The sequence below is a fragment of the Diabrotica undecimpunctata genome, chromosome 7 (assembly GCF_040954645.1).
Source record: "Diabrotica undecimpunctata isolate CICGRU chromosome 7, icDiaUnde3, whole genome shotgun sequence".
NCBI lineage: Eukaryota > Metazoa > Arthropoda > Insecta > Coleoptera > Chrysomelidae > Diabrotica > Diabrotica undecimpunctata.
The window spans coordinates 85295453-85322932 of NC_092809.1; the positions used below are offsets into that span (position 1 = coordinate 85295453).

Below are 27480 nucleotides of genomic sequence, written 5' to 3' on the forward strand. Positions count from 1 at the left end.
TTACAATAAAATACAACAAATAGTAAAAAGTAAAGATCATGTACAATAAACATCAAAACAAGTAAACAGTTCAAATTTGTACATTAAAACAGTATATCAAATCACAAAAATTAAAAAAAAAATCGGTTGCCTGTAAAGTCGGTTTAACGGGCGAAGATTTTACGTGACAACGTCTTTTTCTCGGTAGAATATTTATTGATATGAATATTATTAAATTGCACAATAGGAACAAGGAATTGAATGAAAATAAGAATTGCACAAATTTTAACTATAGAAATATATTTTGTTTACTAAAACATTGTACATGTAAACTTAAACTTAACTAATTTCTATTTGAGTGATTTTGTTGAGGATAGGACGATGATAGGAGAAATATGAAATGAAAGGAAGTGTTTCTGCTGTAATGTGTCTTGAACGCCAAGAACGCTCGAGAAAGACAGAGACACAAGCACGCATCGATTCAACGCGCCTAATTCTCTAGTGCTGCGCGCGCAGCGGACCGATCATGTTTGAGTGGGAGAGAGACGCAAGGCATTCGCCGGTCCGGCGGGCCTCTCTCTCGTTCGGTGACTCATCGTAACAGACGTGAGCGGGCGTTACACTTTTTCATGAATGACTCCGAGCCACAACCTAATTTAAGACGTTGTCACGTCAAAAAGTATCAGTGTCACATATCTAGATTAATAATTAGATTCTTAAGTTGCCCTTTGAAAGCATTAATGTTTGGGCAGAAAGGATCCAATAGGAGGTCATTGCAAGAGCTGAGCATTCTCGACAAGGGAAAATGACGAGCATAATCAGTCCTATGAAAAGGAATATAAAAGAGTGCAGTGTGTCGAGTTCTATGTATTGTGTTTAAGTGTACATTGGCTAATAACGAGCGACAATTAATAACATTGTTTAGAATTTTAAACAAAAATAACATATCAGCTCTCAACTCACGGTTCTTCAATGTAGCAATGTTAAATCGAGACATTATTATAGAATAATCTATGAAATAATTTTCAGTATTTTTGGACCAGAATGAAATGAAATAGGGACCAGACAACAGAGCAGTATTCAAGACCTGAGCTTTCCAGAGAGCAATACAATAATTTGAATACAATAGGTGAAAAATCATGACTGTTACGATAAATAAAACCAAGATTACGAAATCCTGTTTCCTCACTCACGATTGCCAGATTTATAGATAGGTGTAAGAAAACTATTTTTCCAATATTGTGGAAATACAGATGATGACAATGATAAATTGAAAATTTGTTGTAAAGGTTTACAAAGGGAAAAAATACAGCTCTTAATAAGTGCTGCAGGTATACCATCAGGCCCTGAAGAATATGTAGTTTTTAAACTCCTAATCCCTTCTAAAACATCAGTCAGACTAAACTTCAGAATCTGGAAATCCACACTATAGTCCAATTTAAAATTAGGTACATTATACTCACTATCATTATATGTACTTGAAAAATAACTGGCAAATAGATTGACTATTTCATCAATATTTTGAGCTATTACATCCATATAAGCCACACATATTTAATTTATTGACTCAAAAATATCAATTATTTTGATTAAACATCTTTAAATATAAAAAAATTACAGCAGTTACACTTTGACATAATTTCACATATCACAAATATCTGAGGACTAGTCACTGCCTGATAGGAGTACAATTACATAAAATCAACATTAGTAATAACCCATATTGTGAATGCGAACAAATAGAAACATTAGAACACATATTTTGGGAATGACAAATAAATAAAATAAAAGACTATGATGTATATCAAGAACTGATCAAAATTAAGATTAAAAACATATCAATGCTTCTATGTGATATTAATCCTAAAACTATCAAAATACTTATTAGATTCTTACAGCTTAATCATATAAAATTATAATCTATCCAATATTAACATTTAAATCACTTATAAAAAAAACCTAAACCAAATATATACACCTTTGCAGCTCATACCAAATGATTCAAGATCATAGGGCATGAGATACATTCTCAGAATCATGACAGTGGCCCTAAAAAATAAATAAAACAAATGCAATGACTGATTATTCGGGAGAATAAAACCCAATGAGAAGAAGAACAAGCTTATTACAGTTGAGCTGCTGTTCAACTGTTACAAGAAGACATCAACAACAATATTTGTTGTTGATATCTTCTTTAAAGATACCAGTAGATGAACACAAATATTTTCTATCAGGGTTAATATATAATTAATAAGGCCAACCTGAAGCACTTTGCAATTAAAAGTTTGTTCATACAAATGTCTGGCAACTGGTTCATTTGTTACACCGTATTTGGTTGAGTCTGTATTAACACTATACAGCGTTCCACATTAAGAAAATAACATTGCGGAGATAGGGCCATGTATTTCTTATGGACGATAGAAGCGCAGCGATGCCATGATGAACACAAGCACGATTCAGGGTTGTATAATTTGTATTTTCGTTTTCACAGCCATGAATTAAATAATTGTTTTTTAACGTAATTGACCAAAAGTGTCCATTCGAAACAAGAGATGAAAAGTAGGGAAAATGATTTTAATTAAATAAATAGTATTTACAAAAGATAATTTTATTTTATCTTATTTTAATTATAGTAACGACAGTTTATTTGTTTTTCGGTAAGAATATCATATACCATGAATCATAGAAATCAGTAGAAAATATTGCTTAGTTAAATCATGCACTTTGCCGGCTATTAAAGATTTAAAAGCTAATAAACGGACCGCTTGAAATGCATATGTCTAATTACTAATTGCAACTTAAAATAATACGGTGTGCGTATGTCAGCGATTTTATGTCGTTCTCTGAGACTACGTAATGATAATAAGGCTTTGCGGTTCTTCAGTTGTTATTCTGACTTTACAGTTAAATGTTAATTGAAAATGGAAATTCGAAAAATATATCGACAATCTAGTAAACCGCATGCCTGAGAGTTTTGGCAACACTGATCTCCATAAGCCTAATGTTATTTTCTTAACGTGAAACGCTCTATAGTTGGATTCAACTTAGTTTGAACATTCAATAGTTTTTGTTCTCCGAACTTTAATATTGTGCACATCTTTACTGGCTGTTAAACATTGCCTTCGCACATCAAACCATAATTTAGACATCAATTGTTTAATAGTTTCACAGCACAGTTTCTTCCTCACTTTTCAGAATGTTTTCCTCATAAAACTGTTTCACTTCCACATGAAGTTCATAACTTGTATAATAAATTTCATGCTCATCTATTTGAAGTGAAAAAAAAAGTGAATTTTGGTTATATAGTCCTTACAACCATAAATTATCATATTTTTTTCAACTTCATCTAACAAATATGAAACTGTTGCTTTGACTGCCAATTCTGTTTTATCTGCACATTAGCTGCAACTAACTACCTCTTCGGTAATTACTTACATTAGTGAGGATAGTCGGATTTGTCTGAAATTTGGACAGTGGATTATGTTTAATTTTTTATTCACTTTTCAATCTATACATTCTTTTACGCTGAGCTATAGTTTTTCTGTATTTCGCATTTAAAAAACTGATATTTTGACATAAATTTCAAGATGCCGCCGCCATTACAGCTGCTGTTAATGATGTGCGTGTGCGTAACTGCGTAGTACATACTTCTTGATCCAATGTTGCCACACTTTTTAAATATATTGTTTATTGTGAAAATATTATTTCTCAAGCTTCTCAAGTACAATAATAAATAGTGATAATGAGTATCATTTCCGTTTTCTGTTTCTAAGGGATTCGTATAACTGTATTTCATTTGTTATTCACTTATGTTATTACATATAGATTATAGTTTATTTCGTTTTATGTTGTATTTAGTTGGATGCATTAGTTATTAACTTCTTTATTAATTTACATAGTTAGATGTGATTATATTAATTAAGATTACGTTTTAATTTGTTTTTTTTTTATTGGTACCCCATTTTGCTTATTTAAAGTACGCCGTAGCGTGTTTAAATTCAACTTTCAAAAACGCGTGTGTTTTAAAGTTACCCTGGCAACATCAACAGTTTTAAATATTTAGCTGACGTGACAGGAGTACATAACTTGTAATGTCAAACAAATAATATAGGAATAAAATATTACTAACAAATATTTCAAAAGCTTTATTCAAATATTTGGAAATCTCAATTGTCCCAATCTTTTAATCTTATACTTACTTAATATACTATACTGATAACGAATTTTGCAAAAATATTTTGAGTATTTCGTTTTATGTTGTATTTTGTTGGATGCATTAGTTATTAACTTCTTTTTTAATTTAAAGTTTTAGATGTGATTGGATTAGTTTAGATTAGGTTTTATTTTGTTATTTAATAGTCAATAATGATTTTTACAAAAACACTAATTCTGCAACCTGACAACAGTGTTTAAAACTTAATTTCAATATATTTACTCCACAAAAAGCAATATTAAGTCATATGTGGTACACTTTTATTAAAACTTAAAAATTTAATATATTTACTCCGCAAAAAAACAATATTAACTCATATGTAGTATACTCTTATTAAAACTTAAATTCAATATACTTACTCTGCAAAAAAAAAACAATATTAAGTCATATGGAGTCTCTTATTAAAATTTAAATTCAATATATTTACTCCGAAAAAAACAAATATATATGTGGCAACATTGAACCTGCGCAGAATATTGTATATTGTGCGCAAACGCGCTTGACTTGTTTTTCCAAATAAATAAATTTTGGCCATTTTACAATATTTTATATTTTTGGATAATTTAACGGGGAAAATGATTGGTATTTACAATTGATTTATAAATTTTATGTAGCTACTAAGGCTATTTCGTCTTTTGATAACATTTTTCTCTTGTTAATTTTTGATTTCCTATACTTTTTATGATTTTTTTTTCAATGTTTGTTACATTTTTTCACTTTTTGTATATTTCCGTAGACGTAAACATGAAAATTTTGCCTTTTTTCTATTTTTCAGGCTAAGTCCAACAAAAATTCGCATTTTTAGGGACCCTCACTAATGTAAACAAATACCTTGTCGGTAAAGCAGAATGTTGTAATTCCCTATGATTGACAGTAAATTGTTTCCAAGATTCTGGAGGTTCTTGATGTTTTTTTGGAAACATTAACTTACAACTTCTCTCCTTTGAATATTTTTCCAGTGCTAACTGGCGAGTACTTGGAATTCCCCATTGTTTTACGCTACTTGTTTTTGTTACACTTTCATCACAGTTTATAAAATGAATAAGAGCATATAGATGCTTGTATCTTTGACTTTTATTATAAATGCATGTACAAGATACTTTAATTACCTTCCTCTTTTCATTTAGCCACAATTTTGTAGCATAAGGCGGTTTGGAAACTGACGTTTGTCGGATAACACGCCTGGATGCAGCTATTATATTCCGAAACATTGCGTACATGCCCTGCATCAACTAAATCTTTCCCCCTTTTTTGGTGTAGCTGGTTGAAATGGGATAACATGTGATATAGACTTAAAACCAGTGTAATGTTTAATATCCATTTTGATAAAATTCAAACAAATTAATATCTAAGCACTAAGGCCTACGCACACAAAAAATAACACCAACAACAGAATGAAAAATGAAAACAAGAGGTAAAGGTAACCTTTAACCATTAATATTTTCACATAAACTTTTTCTTTTTCTCAATGGCCTCGTGCGTAAGTAGTCATCCAGTCGCAGGAACTTATATCTTAAATATTAAAATTATAATGAATAAAATATTGTTGTTGTTGTTTGTTTGGGTTTATATGACTGCGGACACTAAATCCATTCACCAATCTTACAATTTTTACTCATTTTTTCATTAGTCATTGTTTCTTATACAATCTTATCCTAAATCTATTACTAAGTAGTATTTATCTCTAATACATAGTCTTTTTTTTTTGTAATTTGTTTCTATTTTTTTTTTCTATCAGGTGCTTTTTAGTTATTTATAATTATAAAATAGGTGTTGAGGTCCTCAGAGTTCCACAGCAAACTCTTCTGCAGCTATCTACTTAATTCAATAGCTACTTTACTGTGGACTGTCCAAGTTCCTCATTTTTTCCCTTTTTTTTTTTTATTAATTTTTTTTCATTTTATTATTTTTTTATTATTTTTTTATTTTCTTTTTCATTTTTTTTTTTTTTTTCATTTTTTTTTTTTTTCCAACAAATTTGAGTTTAATATCTAAAACATGTTTATACAATAATCTATATAAAACCTCATTGTTTTCTAATGTTAATAAATAATTTAAATTAATGGGATGGTGGACATCGGTAAAAGAATACAGCGAATTTAAAAAATTATTAATCTTATTAGATATAAGAGAACAGTCCAAAATCTTATGTTGTAGGTTACCTATCTGACCACAAGTACATTGTGGACTATCAGCTAGGTTCATTTTAAACATATATGATGGTGTAAGACAGTGGTTAAATCTCATTCTGCATATAGTTCTTGTCATATCCTTTGTCGACTCCATTTTAGAAAACCAAGATTTATCCGTAATATAGTTTCTGATTGCTTTGTAATGGTTTCCTGTATTTATATTCTCATTAATATACCTTTCTTTCCATTCTTTCTTAAGCTCTTTGTATATGTCTGATTCTATATCTCTAGACGTACAAAGATAATGAGTTAATACTCCTTGTGTAACCGCGTTTTTTGCCAATTCATCTACTATTTCATTTCCAGTTATTCCACAGTGGCTTTTAATCCATGCCAACTTAACAGTTTTGCCTTGTTGCTGAAGTTCTTTAATTTTATTTATTATATATAATTCAATGTAATTTACTTTTGATTTAGGATTTATGGCACCAATTTTACTTAAAGAACTTTTGCTGTCACTATAAATTGTAAACTTTGAATGATTTATATTAGATAAATATTTTAGTGCTTCCACTATAGCTATTAATTCAGCTGTGTATATACTCATGATGGAATTGAGTTTAAACATTTTACTGTTTTTATTATTGTTATCCCAGTATGCACATCCCACACCTTCGATACTTTTGGATGCATCTGTATATAGCATACCTATAATAACCTTTGAACAATTGTGAACTGTCAGATATAAACATTAATTTTCTTAAAGATAAAGGTAAATTGCTGTAATCCCTTAAGAAGTATACCTGAACTTGTTCCAGAGTATTAAAGTCAATATTGTAATTTGGGTTTAAGTCATATTTATATAGTTGTTTATCATATATTGTCATTTTTGAATAGAAATCTACTATATTTAGAGTTTTCTTTTTTATCCAATATTTTTCTGTTAAGTCTGCTAAGAACAGCTGGTGTATTTTGGATATTAAACTTGACTTTTTCTCGTACAATCTAACTAAAAGTCTGACTCCAAGTTTTTTTCGTCTTATATCCATTGGCATTTCACAGCATTCGACTTGTAGGTTACTAATGGGTGTACTTCTTAGGGCTCCTATACACAATCTAAGGCATTTATTAACGATTTTGTCTATTTTGTTTAAATGACACTGTGATGCGTCACTGTATAATATTGATCCATAGTCGATAATAGCTCTTATATTATTTTTAAATAATAACAAAGAAATATTTGGATCTGCTCCCCACCGTAAGTGTAACACGAATCGAAGAAGATTTATTCCCTTTTCTGTTTTTTTAACTATGTTGTCTATATGTTCTTTCCAGAGAAGCTGTCTATCAAGAGTAATACCCAAATATTTAACATAACTTTGCACTGGATAGTAGACATTGTTTATTAAGATGTATTTGGGTATCTCTTTTCGTTTTCTTGTAAAAATACATAATTTAGTTTTGGAATCAGATATATTTAGTCCATGTAATTTACTCCATGTTTTAATATGTTTGACTCCTTTTTCAATGGATTTGACTACATTTTCTATTTTAATATGTTCTTTATAAATGACTATATCATCGGCAAATTGTAAAATTCTTGTGGAGTTTAAACTTTTTGCTAGATCAGCAGTATAAATTAAATATAACAACGGGCTTAATATTCCTCCTTGAGGTAAACCATCCATCGCTAACCTTGGACCAATTGTGTTACCATTTACCGATACATAAATTTTTCTACAGTCATATAGTTTTATTATTTTTTGACAGAAACATTCGGGAAGACCTATTTGTGTCATTTTGTTATATAGTATACTTAAATTAACGTTGTCGTATGCTGATTCAACATCTAATAAAAGAGCTGTTACTGAAGAATTTGACGTAAACGCTAAATTTATGTCTGTTACCAAGTGGCTCACTGCTTCCACAGTAGAATGATTTTTTCGAAATCCAAATTGTGTTTGTGATATTTTATTATTTTTTTCTAACCATCTTCCGAGTCTAAGTTTTATCATTCTTTCCAGTGTTTTTATTATGCAAGAGCTTAATGAAATACCTCTATAAGATTCTGCCGAATCAGAATTTCGATTTGGTTTAAAAATAGGAATCACCCGGTACTCTCTCCAACTATCTGGAATATCTTCTGATTGCCATATTTGATTAAAAATTTTTAATAGTGTTTCTTTTCCTTTTTGATGTAAATTTGCCAACATAATATAATGTATATTATCTATTCCCGGAGAAGTGTTTTTCTTGTTCTTAAGACTTATTTCTAATTCGTATAAACTAAATGGCACTGAAAGTGGATGATTAGAGTTTTTCCTTTCCATTACATTAATTTTTGAAAATATATTATCTGGACATAATTTTCTCAAAAACTCCTCAACCCATTCTCCTTCGGTCACTGGATTTATTTGTGGTTTAAAGATGTTATTTAAACGTTTGACTTGATTCCACATATTTTTTATTGGTGTATTTTTGTTTAAAGTTTCACAAAAATTTTTCCATGCATTACGCTTACTCCTTAATATAACTTTCTTGGTTTCTGCTACACATTTATTATAATTTATATAATTTTGTATATTGGACTGTAACTTAAACTTGCGCAAAGCAAGTTGTTGTTCTTGAATAACCTTTTTACAATTGTCATTCCACCAAGTTTTCCTAAATCGTGGACTAGTCCCTGTTCTTTTCTCCGGTATACATATTTTACAATATTCGTTTAATTTATTTAAAAATTGTTGGTAATTTAAATTATTATCGAGTTCCATGAAATTATCCGTGATAGAAGAGAAAAGAGACCAGTCCGCTTTATTTATATTCCATTGGAATTTTGTATTTACACATTCAGCTTTATTAACATCAATATTTGACTTTATAACAATAGCAAAATGATTGGATCCCAAAGTATTGTCCACAACATCCCAATCGAAACAATGACTAATATTTGCTGAGCATATTGTAAGGTCTATTGCCGATTTATTAATACTGTTAGGTCTACGCAGCAAAGTTTCTTTGCCATTATTTAAAAGTACGAGATTACAGTCCTCAATAGCTTCTAACAGATTTTTTCCTATAGTGTCTACAGTACTACAACCCCAAACATAATTGTGGCTATTAAAATCACCACCAATTATAAAAGGCTTCTCCATACTATTAAAAAACTTTTTCCATTCATTGACTGTAATTTTGAGATTTGGTTTTACATAAATAGAATAAATGTTAATCTTTTTACCGGTTTTAATTTTAATCGATATGCTATTACACATTACGTCATTGATTGGATGAAAAGTAGGACTATTATAAAAATTAATTTTTTTTTTTCAATAGTATGGCCACACCACCATATCCATCATCCCTATCGTTCCTAAAGATATTATAACCCGTAAAGTTAATAAAGTTACTTTTTTTTAACCATGTTTCTGATATAAGTCCTATATCTATTTTATTGTCATACAAAAATTTTTCTAAATAACCCTTATTTGTTTTAATTGATCGCGCATTCCATTGAAGAAATGATATGTTAGCCATCACGATTTAATAATAATTGTGAAATATTGTTTTTCAGTAACAGCAATGTTTTTTCGTCTAAATTGTGATTAATCTGATTTAAAGTTGTTGAAATAAAGTTTACTATAATTTCTCCTATATTACTTTGATTATCGTTTTGTATCTGTGTTTTATTATAATAAATAGGGTTGTTAAAATTATAACAAGGTTGACTTTGTACTTTTGGTGTTTGCAAGATTTTTCTGTGCGCTTCCATTATTTCTTTGTCTACATTACTAGAATCAATACTATTTGATCGTTTTCGTTTATAGATTGTATATTTATTGGAAGTACTTTCTTGTTCTTTACTTACTGTTGAATAATATTTTCTATATTTATTATTAGCTTCGTAATATGTTATATTTTCAGTATTCATAATCTTTTTAATATACTCCTGTTTTTCTCTTTCCATACAATTTGCTCCCTTGTCAGTAGGGCTATGTTTTCCTTTGCACAATACACAAAATAAATTGTTCGGATTGGTACAATTTGATTTATTATGTTCTTCACCGCATCTTTCACACCTATCTTTTCCCCTACATTGAGCACGTATATGCCCAAATCTCAAGCACTTTAAACATTGTAACATTCTGGGTGTGTAATTTTCAACCTCGTATATCATTTTTTCTATTACTACGGTTGTAGGTATAGACTGACCTTTAAACGTTACTATTACAGTTCCAGTTTTTACATAAATGGTAGATCCATTTTCTTGTACCACTTTCCGCATTATTCTTTTTACATGTAAGACTTCAAACCTCATTCCAAACCTAGGTTGAATTAATGATAACAAATCATCCTCTTCTATCTCTTTATCTACAGACTTTATAACTCCTTTCCTTTGTGTAAAAAACGTTGAAATATATGCCTCGTACTGTTTGCTTTTTAAATTTTCAGATTCAATTAATTTATTAGCACTAGCAAAATTATTGAGTTCTACCTTAATTTTATTCCTACCAACTACCGTAATTTGTGTGATATTATTTTCAATTTCAGGTACTGAACGTAAAATTAATCGAGCCGTGCCTATCCTGTGTAATTTGCCGATATTACCGTTTTTATTTTCTATATGTACTATATATGGTGCATTATCTCCTAATTTATATCTATTATTTAATCTTAAATTTATAACTTTATTTAAATTTGGATTACCTGATCTATCTGTTACCTGATCTGTTGTTACCTTTACATCATTCACCCTAATACTTCTATTCCTTTTCAATTCCTCAATTTCCATCATCCTATCTTCCCCCAATTCTATATAAAACTTCCCTCCATCTGGAGGCTTCGGCGGAATCTCCTCCATGTCTATTTTTTACTGCCTTCTCTTCGAGTTGCTTCTGCTACGACTTGGTTTTTGCAGATTCAACCGTTGATCCTAGATGAATTTGATTCTAACACTGTTTTTGCCCAATAAAAACTAATTAACTCGAATAGGATGTTGATTTTACTACTATTCACTATTTACACGTTCAGAATTTAAGAAATAATCGTTTAAATATTTAAATTTTAAGGAGAAACTTTGAAATGCTTCTATACACTTTGACAGTTGTTTGACGTTTTGAATAAAATAAAAAGGCGTAATTACTTTTACTATTAATTCTGTGTATTCGTTCAGTCTTTCGAAAGTTCTGCGAACCTTTGGCAACAGTGCGTCGGCAGTACGTGAGACTATCAAATGGGGAGGCACAATATTGTGATAATTATAATTAGAGTTTGGATCGGATTTAAAAGCATAAAGAAACGCAAAAAAAAAGCATTCAGATTTTATGAAATAATTTTATTATTTATTTATTATACAAAAAAGAATAAACATAAGCATATAAATTTTAACGAACCTTTTTTTACGAAAATTAGTATAAAACATCTTAGCTTAAGAATTAGTAAATACCTATCATAAATTTAATAATAATATACAGTGTGTTCCAACGAAAATTTGACTCCCCATAAACTCAGAAACCAAGAGTTTTTCCAAAATAAAAAAAAACTCGTCAATTTGTATTGGGCGCGGGAAGAATTTTCATGCAAAATTCATGCCCTCAAATGTAACTCCCTACTGCCACGCATCAACCCCCAGTTTTTTTTTAAATAGCAAGTGTGGTAGAGTGGCATACCATCAGAAAGGTATTTTTTCCTCTACACGATACTTTTTTTATTTTACGAAATAACTTTGAAGATAATTTTGGCTAATTTATTGGTTGAACATCAGTAATAACAAAAAACATAAAATTTCATTAAATTAACCAATTTAATGTTCGAAATGACCTTCATACAATAATACAGTATATTTTCAAAGCCTCTTCGTGCATTTGCAAATACCTTTAATGGGCATTCTGTCACAATTATTTGTCGCAACTCTGCAATATCTACAGGCGAAGTGGCGTATATTTTTGATATTAGGTGTCCCCACAAAAAAAATCTAAAGGCGAAAGATCCGGTGTCCGATCTACTCTATTGGATCCCTTCTGACAATCCAGCGCCCAGGAAAACGTTGATTCAAAAATTGTCTTACGCGTATATGATAATGTGGGGATGCCTTGTCCTGTTAGAAAGTCATTTTATTGTTTAACAGATTATCATCAGATTTCAATGTGTCAGTGATCAGCGGATAAATACTATGTCCTATGTCTATTATGTTTCGGACACTTAAAGGTTCAGGCAGAATACTAAAATAAATTTAAAATAATATAAGACAAAATTGTTTCTTTACACTTTGTTTTAATATAAATAATAGTAAAAGTAACAATAATAACTTTGATTTTTTTTTAAAAAAAGCTTTACTATTATCAACACTGTCGACAATGCTCACTATGGGGTCAACCTAATTGCTAGTTGCACAGTCAGGTTGCGTGTCAGTTTGAATGTTGTTAGCTCCACTAAAAATATAACTGGTAAATTCCACAAAATTAATGTAGATACTTGCATCATGGTATTTTTAATATTTTGAAAAATTGGACGATTACTATTCCTGTAAGAACATGTCTATTTTACTATGTTAAACAGGGTGCTCCAAATATCTGATTTCCTTTTGTTACGGCTAAACATTGACATACAAATACATGTTTAATGGCCAGAATACTTTGGTTTTTGCTTAGTGAATGCACAAGCAGTCACAATATATCACCTAAATTAATAATGTATACATCTAAACAAATGAAGTATAAAGGAAATACTACCCTGGAAATTGCTCGCTCGATCCGAGCTCTACTACTTATAACGTTCATTATAAACGTATATATCAAATAGTTTAGCCGTAAGAAATGAACTACAAATTGATGCATAGTGGTGTATAGCAAATAAAAAATATAAGTTCGAAAATATTGTCGCCAATGAATATCTACCTACTGGAAAAAATTGGCGTTTGTACTCTTCTATTTTCTATTTCTGTACATAAATACAGATTTTTATTACCAATTTCATTTTTATGGGAAACCACTTTTCACACTTTTTATTTACGACAACAGTAAATTGCTTATAATTACATTATTAAAATTTGTGGTGGCTCTAATTTCGATTTTCGAATCATTTCGGACTTTTTCTTGGAAGGCGTGGCGTGACTTTATCTTTCGCTTGAGAAATTTTTCTGTTTTAAAAATATTTATATTTCTAGAATAAAAAATCCTCCTAAAACTATACAGGGTGTTTCAAAAAGGTATTATTAAAGGTAAATTTTGATATTACAATGGCCTACACATTTCAGGAAATGGCAGATATGTATTTAACTTTGGGTAAGTTGGATCAGATTAAATTATGATTTCAATAAACTATCGGGAATATCGTAAGTGAATGTCAAGTAAATAGTGCAGCCGCAAGGCGTTATGCAGTAAAATACCTAAAATCGAAATGCACCCGATAGACGATTATTTTTGACCATTGATCGTCGTTTACGGCAAACGGGTACTTTCCAACCGCAAGTTGCTGGCAATAGTGGTCGTCCAATAATGGATGCAACTGATGAAGACATTTTAGAAATCATTGAAGAAGTCCCTGGAACAAGTACAAGGGTAATTTTGCGATTAGTTGTTAATGGAAAACACTCGAAATGTTAATTTTATTAGAAATATTTTGTTTACCGACGAGGCTACCTTCAGTAGAAATGGAATAACAAACCATCATAACGAGCACATTTGGGCCGAAGAAAATCCTCACGCCAAAAAAACGACTTATCACCACAGGACTTTCAAAGTTAATGTATGGACAGGAATTGTGGATAACAATCTAATAGGCCCAATATTTCTTTCCAACAATTTAAATGGTGATAATTATTTGCAGTTCTTGGCGAAAGATTTACAAGAGTATTTGGAAGAAGTGAATATTGCAATAAGGCAAAATATGTGGTTTCTACAAGATAGCGCTCCACCGCGTTACAGTAATGAAGTCCGGGAATACCTTTGCAGGCAGTATCCTGGTCGGTGGATTGGAAGAGGTCGTGACGCACCTATTTCTTGGCCACCCAGAAGTCCATATCTTAATCCCATGGACTTCTGCTTTTAGGGGTTTATTAAAGAGAAAGTGTATTCTACAACAATAGAGGACGAACAACAATTGAGGGTTAGAATAATTGAAGCTGCAAATCAATTTCGTCAGAAAAATATGGTTTTTCAGCGCATTCGGTTTTCCTTATTTAAACGATACCAAATGTGTATTGAAGAAAATGAGGGTCATTTTGAACATTTATTGTAATATCATATTTATAGAGGTTATAAACATTTTTTGTACTTGTTAATTCATTTAAGCCATTTATTTAGTTGCACGTAATTTTTTAAAGGTTAATGAAAATAAGGTCAAACTGTTTTTTGAAAAAAGTGATAAGGCAAAAAATTTTAAAAATAATGTGTTAAACTAATGATGCCACAAACTTCATTTGATTTGAACGTACTCAAAAGTTTTGAGGGATTTAGGGCTGCACACCCCCCTTAAAATGTTTCTGTGCGCTTAGATTTTGTTGTTTCTTTTTTATGAAAAATGCTTTCAGAACAAGAAAGTAACGTGTCCATTTTTATTACAAAATGTCAAGTAGTTTAGGAGATAATGCAAAAAAACAATTTTTATTTTGTAATTTCAAAGGGCTGTAACTTTTTTGTGTATACTTTTGTACTAAGGTAAGTTGGATTCAATCAATTTATTTTTGTCCCCGGAATGCGTGATTTAATTTATGAAATATCTTTTTGAAACACCCTGTATACTTGCATTAGAATTTGAAATATTTTTACTTAAAATATATATTTTTTTCAAATAGTCCAACAACCTAGTTCTATTACACAAATATAATAAATTCATTTTAAACAAACACTAAGTACTTCACTATGAATCAACAATAACGAATAGAAAATAATATCCATAATCCACATCCAAAATAATATTCCAATATCTGGCTGAACAGATATCGATACAGATAACAGAGCAGAATCGTGCTATCACTTACACAGAAAACAGACGCAGGTGTGCAAATGTGATAGCACTGACTAATTCTCTATGTTGCCAACTCACTCAGTTAAGTTCGATTTCTTGTTATAGATCATTGATTTTAGGTGATTTTTGTAATTCCAATGTGACACAAAATCTAGGCATGGGATAAAAAAGTTTATTTGAAGAAAGTGTATTTTATTGTTTTTCTTAATGGCGGTACGGACTCGTTTTTGTAATATTTTATTTAGTTATAGAGTAATTTCCACAAACTAACATATTTCTCAAATTGGGCTCCGTACCGCCATTCTTTACTATATCATGTATATGTGTGCCAAATATCTCGACAAAATATTCAAAATTAAAGCTGTAATCTTGGAACGCGTTTTCCGTCTTGATGACGCGCTGATGTAGCCTCTTAAAAGAGGGTGGCTGCATAAACTCATAGCGTGGTGCCGTGGCCGTCGGCTTAAAACTATCATAATGAAATATGTAGTTAGGGGAAAGTGGGAAAGGAGTACGAACGGGTAACTTTGCATCTACGCCTAAACAAATTTCGATGCCATTTGCAAACTGTCTTTTTTTTTTGTTTTTTCACAATAAAATCTTTATTTTTAATATATTAAATTTTTAATTTTAAAACTTAAAAAATGTATGATATTTACAATATTCAAAGTAATTATTTTTTTAATTGTATAACTTTGAATTAAAAATTGGTTTGTTCCAACACAACGAAAAACCGTCACATAACTTTTTATTATACTGTTTTTCTGCCCAGAAATTAACGAAACATTTTTAAAAAATTTTCAATTTAAAAAAAGTATTCAATGAAACTTTTTACTAAATTATGAAATTTTCCATTTCGCCAAAACTTCCAAACTTCCATTTCATCCATAATTTTTTAATAACAACAAAAAGCATTCCTGATTTATTTTTGAAAGAACAAAATAAACTTTAACAGTACCTTTTAATGAATAGTATATGTGAAAGTTTTTACGCTGTATGGGTACTATTTAATCTTGTTTTAAAATAACAACTAGTAGTATCTAAAACATAATTTTCACAATGAATGAATATTGGTGAACTTATTACAATATAGTCTTAAACTGATTTATACTTAAGATTTGTACATATTTCAATTAAAAATTTGAATCATAATAATTTTTCTAAAAAGATTAATTTATTAAAAGTTAAAATAATATTATTTTCTTTAAAAAATTTTATAAAACGCAAAAATTTAATCCTATTCTACGACCACGCGGTATCTACATATAAAAATATCTAAAGTTTCATTTATTGCCCCACTCTTTCATATTTTAGAAGCAATAGTAGAGCCACAGACATGACCGCTCCTTAGTGGTACCACGTGCGTTCCACTCGACTCACTTTTTGCTAACTTTCAAAAATAACAGTGAACAATTCTTCTATAAGCGTTTTATACCGCTCGCGGCTTTGGGAGTACAGCAGGGTAAACCCTATTCATTCTACAAATTCCCAATCGTCAATAGAACCACGTGTAAGCCAAACAGGGTCGTACTGATGTACGACCTATGTATCATATGATTTTTAAAAATATTTACTTTTGAAACTGTTAGTGTAAGAATTCCTTGAAATTTAATCATTATATCACAATTAAACTAAACTCTAAAAAATAACACGACCAGTAAATAACTTAACAATAACTATAACATAAATATAACACAATATATTAATTTAAAAATCAACACGATACAATTAGAATTTAAAATGATCACAGGTTGGGATCTGTAACATGAGAATCTGTCTCGCTTACGGTAATAAATTATATTTTATAGCCTCTTGACGAATGAGACGGCGAATATCAACACGTGCTCATGTTTACTGATGGGAATTTGGTAAACGAATAAACTTTAGTCTGCTATATCTAGGGCCTACGGTATACAAGGACGGTAACATGGCCAGTGCTACGCTTCAACCGCCTATTATTACCCCTGGTTTTACCCAAGGTACTCATTTTATTCAGGCTGAGTCGACCTGGGGCCTAGACATTTTTAAAAATGTCTAGTTATTCTTGCCGGCGGTAGGATTCGAACTCCGGACCACCGGCATGCGAGGCAAGCATCCTACCGCTTGCGCTACGCAGGCCCTATATAACTATATATACATGGCGCTAAATTCAAAAGTTTAATAATATTACCTAGGATTGTGAACTCATTTTAAAGTAAAGGAAAATCGATATAATCCTAAAATAACAAGAAAAATCCTTATCCTATACGATAATAAATATTTTTCGTATACTTTTTGGGTTTTCTTGTTGTTATGTGTTACAAGAAATAATAATACAAGCCACGTGTAGTATAATTTAGTTTTCTTAATGTTGTAACAAGAACTGGTCAGTATTTAAATAATTGTTTTGTCATTCTTATCAAGTTTTATGTGAATAAAAGTCTAATTCTGCAAAAGACATTTTACTACAATTTTATTCGCATAAATTTACAATGGGGAAGTACTTTAGACCAGATAAACTAGAGGCTGATCCAAACTGTCAAACTTCCACCAAAGAATTCAAACATTGGTATATAACATTCAAGATTTTTTTAGAAAGCAATGAATCTAAAGGTAAATCCCTAGAAGATAAAGATAAGTACATGCTTTTAAAAAATTAATCTACGATTACATAAGCGAAGCAATCAATCTGGAAAACCAATTGCTTTTTTCACACATACCTTCACAGATTCTGTATTAAAAAAAATGCAGACATTATCTGGTAGAAAAGCAATTCTAACCAATTACAGATTAAATCACTATTTGGTTTATATAGAATGACGGTATATATCAAATCTAACAAGGAGAACTAGCTTTACTTCACAAGAATTTATTAATTATCTACACTCTAAAGGAATATATTCAAGTAGAACAACACCATATAATCATGAAGGAAATGGTTAAGTCGAAAAATACAATGAGTTATATGGAAATTGGTGAATCTAGCATTGAAAACCAAAATTTAGAATTCACTTAATGGAAAACTGCTTTACCAGGTGATCTGCACTATATACGAAGTTTACTGTTGAATTGAATTGTTATATTATTGAATCAAGATAATGATGAAGGTCCAAATAACACACTAGAGAATTCCACTACTAAATCAATACCAGATGGGACAGAAAATTTACCTGTTCAAAAACCTAATGATAATGATGAACCAAGATTGGAAAATTCAGATTTTCATTCTAGCTGTAAATCAGCTGGAGCTAAAAATAAACCAAGATAGTTGCAATATTTTGTTCAAAAATAGGGACGGGTGAATGTAGTACAATTTAGTGTTCTAAATGTTGTGACAAGAACTTGTCAGTATTTAAATAATGTTTTTGTAATTCTAATGTCAAATTAAAGCCTAATAAGCAACAGACAGCCATCAGACATTCTGAGTTTTTTGTAGTACTTTCATCCTAATGAATACATGAATAACCCATACACACACTATCAGTGGTCAGTGAAAACTCTTACAGTCTGGCGTTCTACTCACAGAAAGACAGAACTCAAGGACCCTGCTAAGTTGGAAACAGAACAATTAAATGATTTAGTTCTAGAAAGAAGTTTATATACATTTGTATAATATTTTTACTCATACTATATGTTATATATTTATATGATAATACTTTTATTCTTTTTATATATATATATATATATATATATATATATATATATATATATATATATATATATATATACATATATAAGAAAAATATTCTGGTTATCAACAAAATTATGATTTTGATTAGATTAGCAAAATATTGCTTCTTGCAAAAAGAAAACCCAAGATTGAGGAATAACCGAATGATAGCGAATAGAAAAAATGAACAAAAAAAAAGAACAATGGATAAGGTAAATCATTTATTCCTAAGGTATGCTTAAAGTTTTCACAGAAAGTGTAAGCTTTGCTAAAACCTAATATAGTAACTTTATTTACTTAGTATAAACTCCAAACGACAGAGGATAATAATGTTTTTATGCCTGAAATGACAAACACAATTACAATCAACAGATTTTTTCACCAGTATGTCATCTTAAGATCAGTCATCCCATCCTTATCATCAACAGAATAGGAAAGATCCCTGTTGACACATTCAAATTTATTTATTCATAACTCTGAACGCCTTACCGCTGTCTGGGTGAATACAGGCTAATATACGGGACAAGCCTATTAAATGTTACAACTTACAATATAAAAAATAGTGGTTAAGTACAGTATTTTAAGATAATAAAATTAAATAATGTGAAATAAAAATATATTATGTACACAAACACATGTATATATATATATATATATATATATATATATATATATATATATATATATATATATATTGTTATGATGTGTTTTTTGTTTGAATTATGAGCAATGAGTATTTTTAATCATATAATATATAGGGTTTTTATCGCGGTTCTCAAAGAATTAGCTTGTAAGTACTTTTTTAAATTATCTTTATTATAACTATTATGAAACACACATATATATCTAACCTAGTCAATGTAAATTTAAAATAAACTATCTTTAAACTGATATTCTTATAAAACTAATTGAATTCTATAGACAATCTAAAATTTAAACAAACTATCTTCAAAATTGAAATTGTTATGACACTAACTAAATTATATTAACAAAATTTTGTACCTTTCCTTCACTGAATGCCTAAATGAACTGTTTTCCACTAAGTATATAGATTCTAATCACCACTGAATGTCTTCGTACTTCAGTTATCCTTGTTTTTTGTGAAATTACTTTTTTCAATTATCAGCTTCTACCAATTTGAGATATAGTTTTCTTCACCAGCATTTATACACCACCAACCAAACCAGCAAACAGCATTTATATTTATTCTTCTTTTCAATATACCAATATCCAATTATTATAAGTTGATTTATACTAATCTCCAACCATAATATAATTTAATTTCTTCCAATATACCTTTTTTTATCTTCAATAATTATTTGTGTATAATTATAAATGTGCATTAAATTATATGCATAATTTTTAATCTTCATTTAACTCACTATATTAAACTATTGAACTATTTGTACTTGATTCACTGACTCTAATTAACTTTCATAATAAACTGCTTGACTTCTGACTAAAAACTTAAAAACTGCCAAAAACTCTTCTGACTGCACTATCTACAACTTTTCTGACTAAAAACTTTCAAAAACTGCCATCTTGAATCCAAATCACGGGTATTTATATCTTTTGGACATTCTAGAACCATCTCGTAAGAGATCATGTTCCAATTTGTTCTATTTCATACTTGTATGAATTTTCTGGAACAAACCATTTCGCAAACATGGCCATCTCCGGAGATCCAGAGAATTCCATTCTTTTCTATTAATAATTTTGTTTACATTTAGGCTTTTCAGATCAGAATATATAATTAAATTAGTAACTTAACATTCTAATTTAATAAAATACACATTTCAAACAATATATTATTATAACCCACTTTATATTCGTAAATATTTTTAAACGTCACTTCAGAGTATAAATATCTGTCAATCTCCGAGAGTATTTTTGGTTGCCTAAGCACATGGCTCACTTATATATATTTACAATATTAAAATACAACTTTTTACAATTATTATGCTAATTTATTAAAAATGCCCTCACATAAATATATTTTTATTAAATTCTCTAGTATATAACTTATTTAAAACAACCAAATATCTAATATTATGTAGTATATAACTTATAAATTATTTTCTATAAACCCTAATCGTCACAATATATATATATATATATATATATATATATATATATATATATATATATATATATATATATATATATATATATATATATATATATATATAGTAATTAAATTTTAAAACCTATAAACCAAACAGTTAGTTCTATGATTCTAAAATCCAGCACAATAAAGATGGAAAAATAACATAACAAAAATAAAAAAATATGTAAAGTATTACCTAGTTACAATAAAAACATGAAGTATTTTACACAGTTAAGTTTCCAAACTCTATGGTACCAGTAACTCTTCTACTAATATTTATATATTTACTGAGAGACATATTAAATACATTTACATTTAGGTTGTTTAACAAAGATAGGTATCTATTCAGTGGGCTATTAGCACCATAGGTTGTTCTACAAAATGGAACATTAAAAGTACATAGATGAGGCAAACCATGGTAGTATGGTACTCTAAGACCAATCTCACTCACAAGAGAGGGACAGATCCCTCCTCACACTTAAAACAGGCAAGCTCATAGACCTCTCCATGATTGTGTAGTCATGGTCTGCTAATCTAATCCAACTTTGAAAGGCGCACACCTGTAGAAATTTATGCCGAACCCTCTCTAAGGTGATGCTTTTCAAGATAGTTGTTGAACCATCACCTACAAATAATTCAAATACTAAGCTAAGTAAGACTGATTTTATAATATATAATTTTAGGTTAAATTTATAAACTAATTTTATAAGTAAAAGGTCACATATAATGTGAATAAAAATATAGGTCAGTGGTATAATAGTTCTTACCTGGTCCTGGTAAAAACAAACTCGGAACGATTGTTCTCGTAATACCGCTATGACTAGCATATACACGAAAATTGTTATAAATAGTTTCTCTTGCAGCATTCTCTAATTAGGGCTCTTAACAGCACTCACCCATTTATCAAACATATCCATAATATAATGTCCTGGACTTAAAAAACGGTATTGCTTGCCAGTAGTATCCATGCAATCTGGAACACATCTTTTTTGTTCAGTTCTTCGTCTCTACATTGTTATTCCATGTAATGTGTTCGATTCCATAATAAAAAATCGTCGAAAATTGTACGATTTTGCACTATTTATATAAAAAATTTTAAATGGACAGTGGAATATGACGTCACAACTGTCCAAACAGAAGTTACTTTCCAAACAAAAGTTGAAATGTCCAATCTCAAGACTTTTTAATTTCTATAAAGTTAACATTTTGCTTCCTCTGCTGCTTTTTCTTTTAAGTATAGTGTTTTTTACGATAATACCATCATAATTCAGTGTTCTATTTCTATGAAATATAGTTTAAAATTTTAAATTAAAGACATTCTAACCTTACTTTATTGATAAATGTATTTTATTGCTATTTTTATTAAACAACATGCTTTATTATTTACACAACCTTGTAAAATTGTTGTAGTAACTATTAGAATACTTAGATATTGCAAAAAGCGGAAAGATTCTGTAAAAAAAATGAAAAAATAACGAAAAATACAAATTATCCAAACTAAACAAGGTTTGTTTGGAAAGTGAAACTGACATATGTCAATAAAATCTACGTCATCACTTCCACGGTCCATTATAAAATAAATTATAAAAAATAAAACAAATACAAATATGGCGCCGTATATTTGTCTAATCCACAGACCACTCTAATCTGAATCTAGTCATTCGGCCATGACACTGCAATCGAGCTGCCCTCTACATTCAGTTTCAATCGCGAATATTGGGTACATATACTACATAAATATTAAGGTCTGGATTCTACTAAGTAGACGAGAGAAAAAAAGAGGACTTAAAAAACTTTATTTGTCATGTTTATTTTAAACCATATAATATGATCTCAAACTAAATGAAATATTGTAATAGACACCTGCTACTTGTTTCACCTAGGTTTGAATCACTTTCAGAACTTGACGACATAACTATTAAATTATTGTTACGCGTACAATAAAAAATTACGCTACTAATACAATAACACGACGTTACGAGTTACGACTTCACAAACCTCAACTGACTGAAATTTAAATCTTTAAATGAGTCTGTGACTAGGAATCGAATACTTATCCGAGAAACGAAAACTCAAGTATAAAACCTTTTTACAAGGAAATATTATTCAACAAACAAACTACCGAGTTTTTATGTGAGGTGCACTCGGAAGCTTAGATTAACTATGCGTTGTTCCGTTCCTAACTTGACAAATTCCCAGAACCAAGCGGTCGGGATCACAATGGATTTGGATTCATTTATTGCATTATTAGCTTTTATGACATCGTGTACTTTGTAAGTACCGCTTAGGTATCATTTAAGAATAAATTTTTGAATGTTTTCACACGTTTTCGTGAATACACAAAAATGCTCAATGCAAATTACACGTATCGGAAAAAAAATTGTTTTGTCTCTTACATATTTCTTCTCAAATTTAAGAATAAGTAAAAATTTCTATCTGAATATAAAAATCGGTAAAATTTAAGCCTGTGTCGGTAGATCGGTAGAAATACGTCGAAATCGGTAGATCTACCGATTTATCGGTAGGTTTGGGAACACTGATCTAGTCTAACTAAACTCAACCCTAGAATGTGTTGGGTTGTTCTCTGACTCAACTTTGACTTGACCACAACACAGCACACTCCCACCGCGCAGGAATGAGACTAGCAGCGCCATCAAACGAACGGGCGCCAAATCCAAACGTGATTTGACCTTGGCTATCCCTGTTACCAATCTAGCTAAGGTGTAATTTTAATTTTATCTATTCTATTCTATGTCGTAAATCGTATAATCTTTGTTCTTAGTTCTTTGGTTGAAGTTTTTAGTTAATAAAGTCATTTATTAAAAGACAAATAATAAAACCCTTCAATTCTGAAGAAGGTTTTGGCTTGTTAGATCTAGAATATTTATTTTACACAATGGAAGAAATATTAGGAAAATTACTAGTATCTAATAGCAAAACTATTCATGAGGTAAGTGTCTAGTAATTATATTTATGTTTATAACCTCACATTGCACGTGCTGAGCCTTGTTTGTAATACCGGAAAGTTTAGCGAAGTTTCTTCGTTTTAGGGCACTAAAGAACTTAAGGAAGCTTTTAAAAAACCAGAGGCTGTTTTCGCAATATGCGATGTCTTAGTTACCTCCACACATCCACAAATACGGCAAACAGCGGCCGTTCTCCTTAGAAGAAAATTCGGGAAAAAGAGATATTGGAGTAGAATTAATGTTGACATAAGAAAAAGGTATTTTTAAAAACAATATGTATATATATATACATATATATGTATATATATATATATATATATATATATATATATATATATATATATATATATATATATATATATATATATATATATATATATATATATATATATATATATATATATATATATATATATATATCTAAGGCATAAAGTGGACTCCGCCCATGTTAAAATTCAGGTTCAAGTGAGCTCCATGGTCAAGTGGCCACCGATATACGGAGCTCACTTGACCATTCCATAATATTGGCTCTGTCGATTCGTCAACATGTATAGTTTCACAATTTTTAAAAATTTTGTGGAGTCCCTAAGTACCCCTGTATCATGAATGTATATCGCTTAGTTCACGTGTATATATTATAGGGGTCGTTCAGATTTTTTTCTGTGTATATTGGAACCATAAGTATATCGGTTTAAGTATAGTTTTGGCAACTATGGGATTAAGCCGTTTATTTCCAGCGTATATTCTAAACGGTTCATATGGACTCCTTACTTTTGTTATCATTCATACGCATTACAGTATGTAACAGATATGTGTACTACCAAATACCTGTTTTTGGTAGGTACGTGCTTTTCTAAAAATAGATTTATAGATACAAAAGGATTCCATTACCAAGTTGGATGTATTTTTTCATATGCGAAAATTTTCTAATGTATTTTGTTAAAGTGAGTATGTCTTTATACGTTTTATTTAAGAATCCGGTTAATAAGAACTTCTTTTATTTCATCCATTGTTTCATGATATTTTATATACAGCTTTTTTATTATTTTATTTCTTCTATTTTATTATTTTATTTTTTTATCTGTGTACTACATATAATTCTGGATAGAAGGTTATCTCAAAATAAATATTTAAGTGCTGAAATAGATATTTTTTTGTTAAAATGGGTAGTAGTGCACAAAAAAGGGAAGAATGATTAATTTATCTAACATGAATTATACAACTTCACCAATATTATATATTTCTGAATGTTTTATCTCCTATTTAGGGGTAATATGTAATCAATATAAGTGGAGTTAGTGTCAAATTTGCAATGATCTTTATAAGTAATAGCTTACTGACTGTACTTTTCATGTTCAGTTCACATAAATAAACCTTGTCCCTTCAGAAAAGAGCGATTCGAATGGTAAAATTTACTAAGAAAGTGTGATAAGTCTTGTACCACCCCACATGCACACAAGTTAACCGGTGTTTGCAGACCAGAGTCCTCCTGGCAGATTTAAGAAAGATAACTACCATAAGGAAGTTCCTTTCGAGGGATCAGATGGCGTGGAGCAGCTTATTTTTGTTTGTATATCTTGCAGATTTGTTGATATAGCCATTTTTTCCTTGATTTTAGTCATAAAATGGGCTGATATTCGTGGAGTGAGTGTTACAAATCTGTACTTTGTTTCTTTTGCTCTCTAGCTACTTCGGATATTAGGTGGATTGATAGCTACGATATTGTAGAGCTTATGTATGGATGTGAGTCTTAATATTTGCTGAATTTGGCTGACTAATTTATAACTAAATCTACGTGTTAAGTATGTGTTGGTGTCACTTATACTATCAAGGTATATTAGGCAGCAGAAGCATAGAGTTCAAGCGTCTACGTTTTAAGGATGGAAGGATGTGCTTCCCATTTTTAGCTGACAAGTTTGCAGAGAATATTATTTTCTGGTTCTAGTTTGGCATTTGATTTTAAACAAAGTACTATGAATGACAAAGTGTGATAGAAACTATCTTCAAGCTATTTATAGCAAGTCCAGAGTTTAAGGATTGATATTCAGATTTGTGAAAGTGTCTCTGTTAGGGACATTGAAGGAGCACACCTGACTTTTTTCGGGGTTTGGCTTAAAATTGATTTATAATCTATTTTTGTTGTATTTAAGGTATGATTTAGATTTTTCTCCACTTCACCAACAAAAGTTTTTGGCTGTGCAACAATAGATAATCTGCAAAAATATCGTCTACATAATAAAAGTCCTAGTATTTACTGGTATGGGTTGTGTAAATGTTATACAGAATAGGTGCCATTAGAGTACCCCAAAGGAGACTGTTATTCTACGTTCTCCATCTGCTATTCTTACCATTGAGTGATACGAAAAATCTTCTGTTGTGTAGGCATACGCGGATAATACAAGTGAGTTTATTACCTCAGGGGATATTACATAGATTTTGGAGAAATACCCTATAATTTAAGGTGTCGTAAGCGGCATTTAGATTAACAAATACCACTCCTCATACCTGATATTTTTCGTACTTCTCTTCGCTGTGTTGGGCAAAATTTAGTATTTGTGACATATATGATTTAACCTGTCATATATAGCCACTTTTGTCTTTTAATTTGAGTTTTTCTTCTATTATCGGTTTATATTAAGGATCATGTGCAGAAGTATTTTGTATAGCTGACAAAATAAATAGATATATTGGCCGATAGCTTTTGTGGTCGTTGGGAGTGTTTGCCAGGTTTAAGCAAGGCAACAACTTTGTCTTTGCTTTGCTTGTCTAAAGACTTTGGATATTAGCCATTGTTGTATTTTTGGTTCAAATTTTAGAGTTAGTTTTGTGCTCAGATCCTCAGCCAGGAGCCGTAATATTGTTCATTATATACGTGGATAGCGGAGCCAAGCTCAACATCGTTGAAAGGTTCTCTCAGCTGACTAGTTTTGTTTTCTCTCATTATAAGTTTTTCTTTGCTTCTTTGCCTGCATTTAATATGTAATTTTCAGCGATCAGCTTAATACCAAATACCATAGGATTGGCCATCTATGTGCTTCCTGCATTTTGTTAAGCGCATATGTAAAGTGGAGTGTCTTTATCTCTAGATATACTCTTAATATTTATACACATAATTAGAATAGGTAGAGACGAAAAATATCCTGGCTTAAAAACTTAAGGGAATGGTTTGAAAGCAGTAGTGCAGAACTTTTTAGAGCGGCAGTCAACAGAGTCCGTATAGCCATGGTGATTTCCAACCTTTGATAGAAGATGGAACTTAAAGAAGAAGGTGGAAAAAAGCATAAACTATCTACGTAATAAATCCCATTAACCTGTTAGTAACGGATAACCAGATATATTTAAAAAGATTAAGTGCCTTTCTTTTTAAGCGCCTCTTGCGAGCGTTTTAATGATTGTAAATCGAATATTTGGCAATGTATGTACATAAACGTTGTTAACAATGGTGACGTTGGCAACTTGTTGAGGCGTTTAGG

The 27480-nt window shown here is 30.2% G+C and overlaps 1 protein-coding gene across 5 annotated transcripts in view; it reads left to right on the forward strand.

Annotated features, from left to right (window-relative positions):
- The first annotated feature begins 23770 nt into the window (after nucleotides 1-23770).
- The window catches only part of LOC140445546 (importin-4-like), a 550550-nt gene continuing 546840 nt past the window's right edge, over nucleotides 23771-27480 (forward strand). For 3 of the 5 annotated variants that reach the window (XM_072537643.1, XM_072537647.1, XM_072537644.1), the window contains exons 1-2: nucleotides 23771-23991; nucleotides 24092-24264. In XM_072537643.1, coding sequence (XP_072393744.1) covers nucleotides 23938-23991; nucleotides 24092-24264 — 227 coding nt within the window. In that variant the 5' untranslated portion in view covers nucleotides 23771-23937. Of the gene's footprint in view, nucleotides 23992-24072; nucleotides 24265-27480 lie in introns of all 5 variants that reach the window. The other 2 variants (XM_072537646.1, XM_072537645.1) reach the window with 2 other exon arrangements.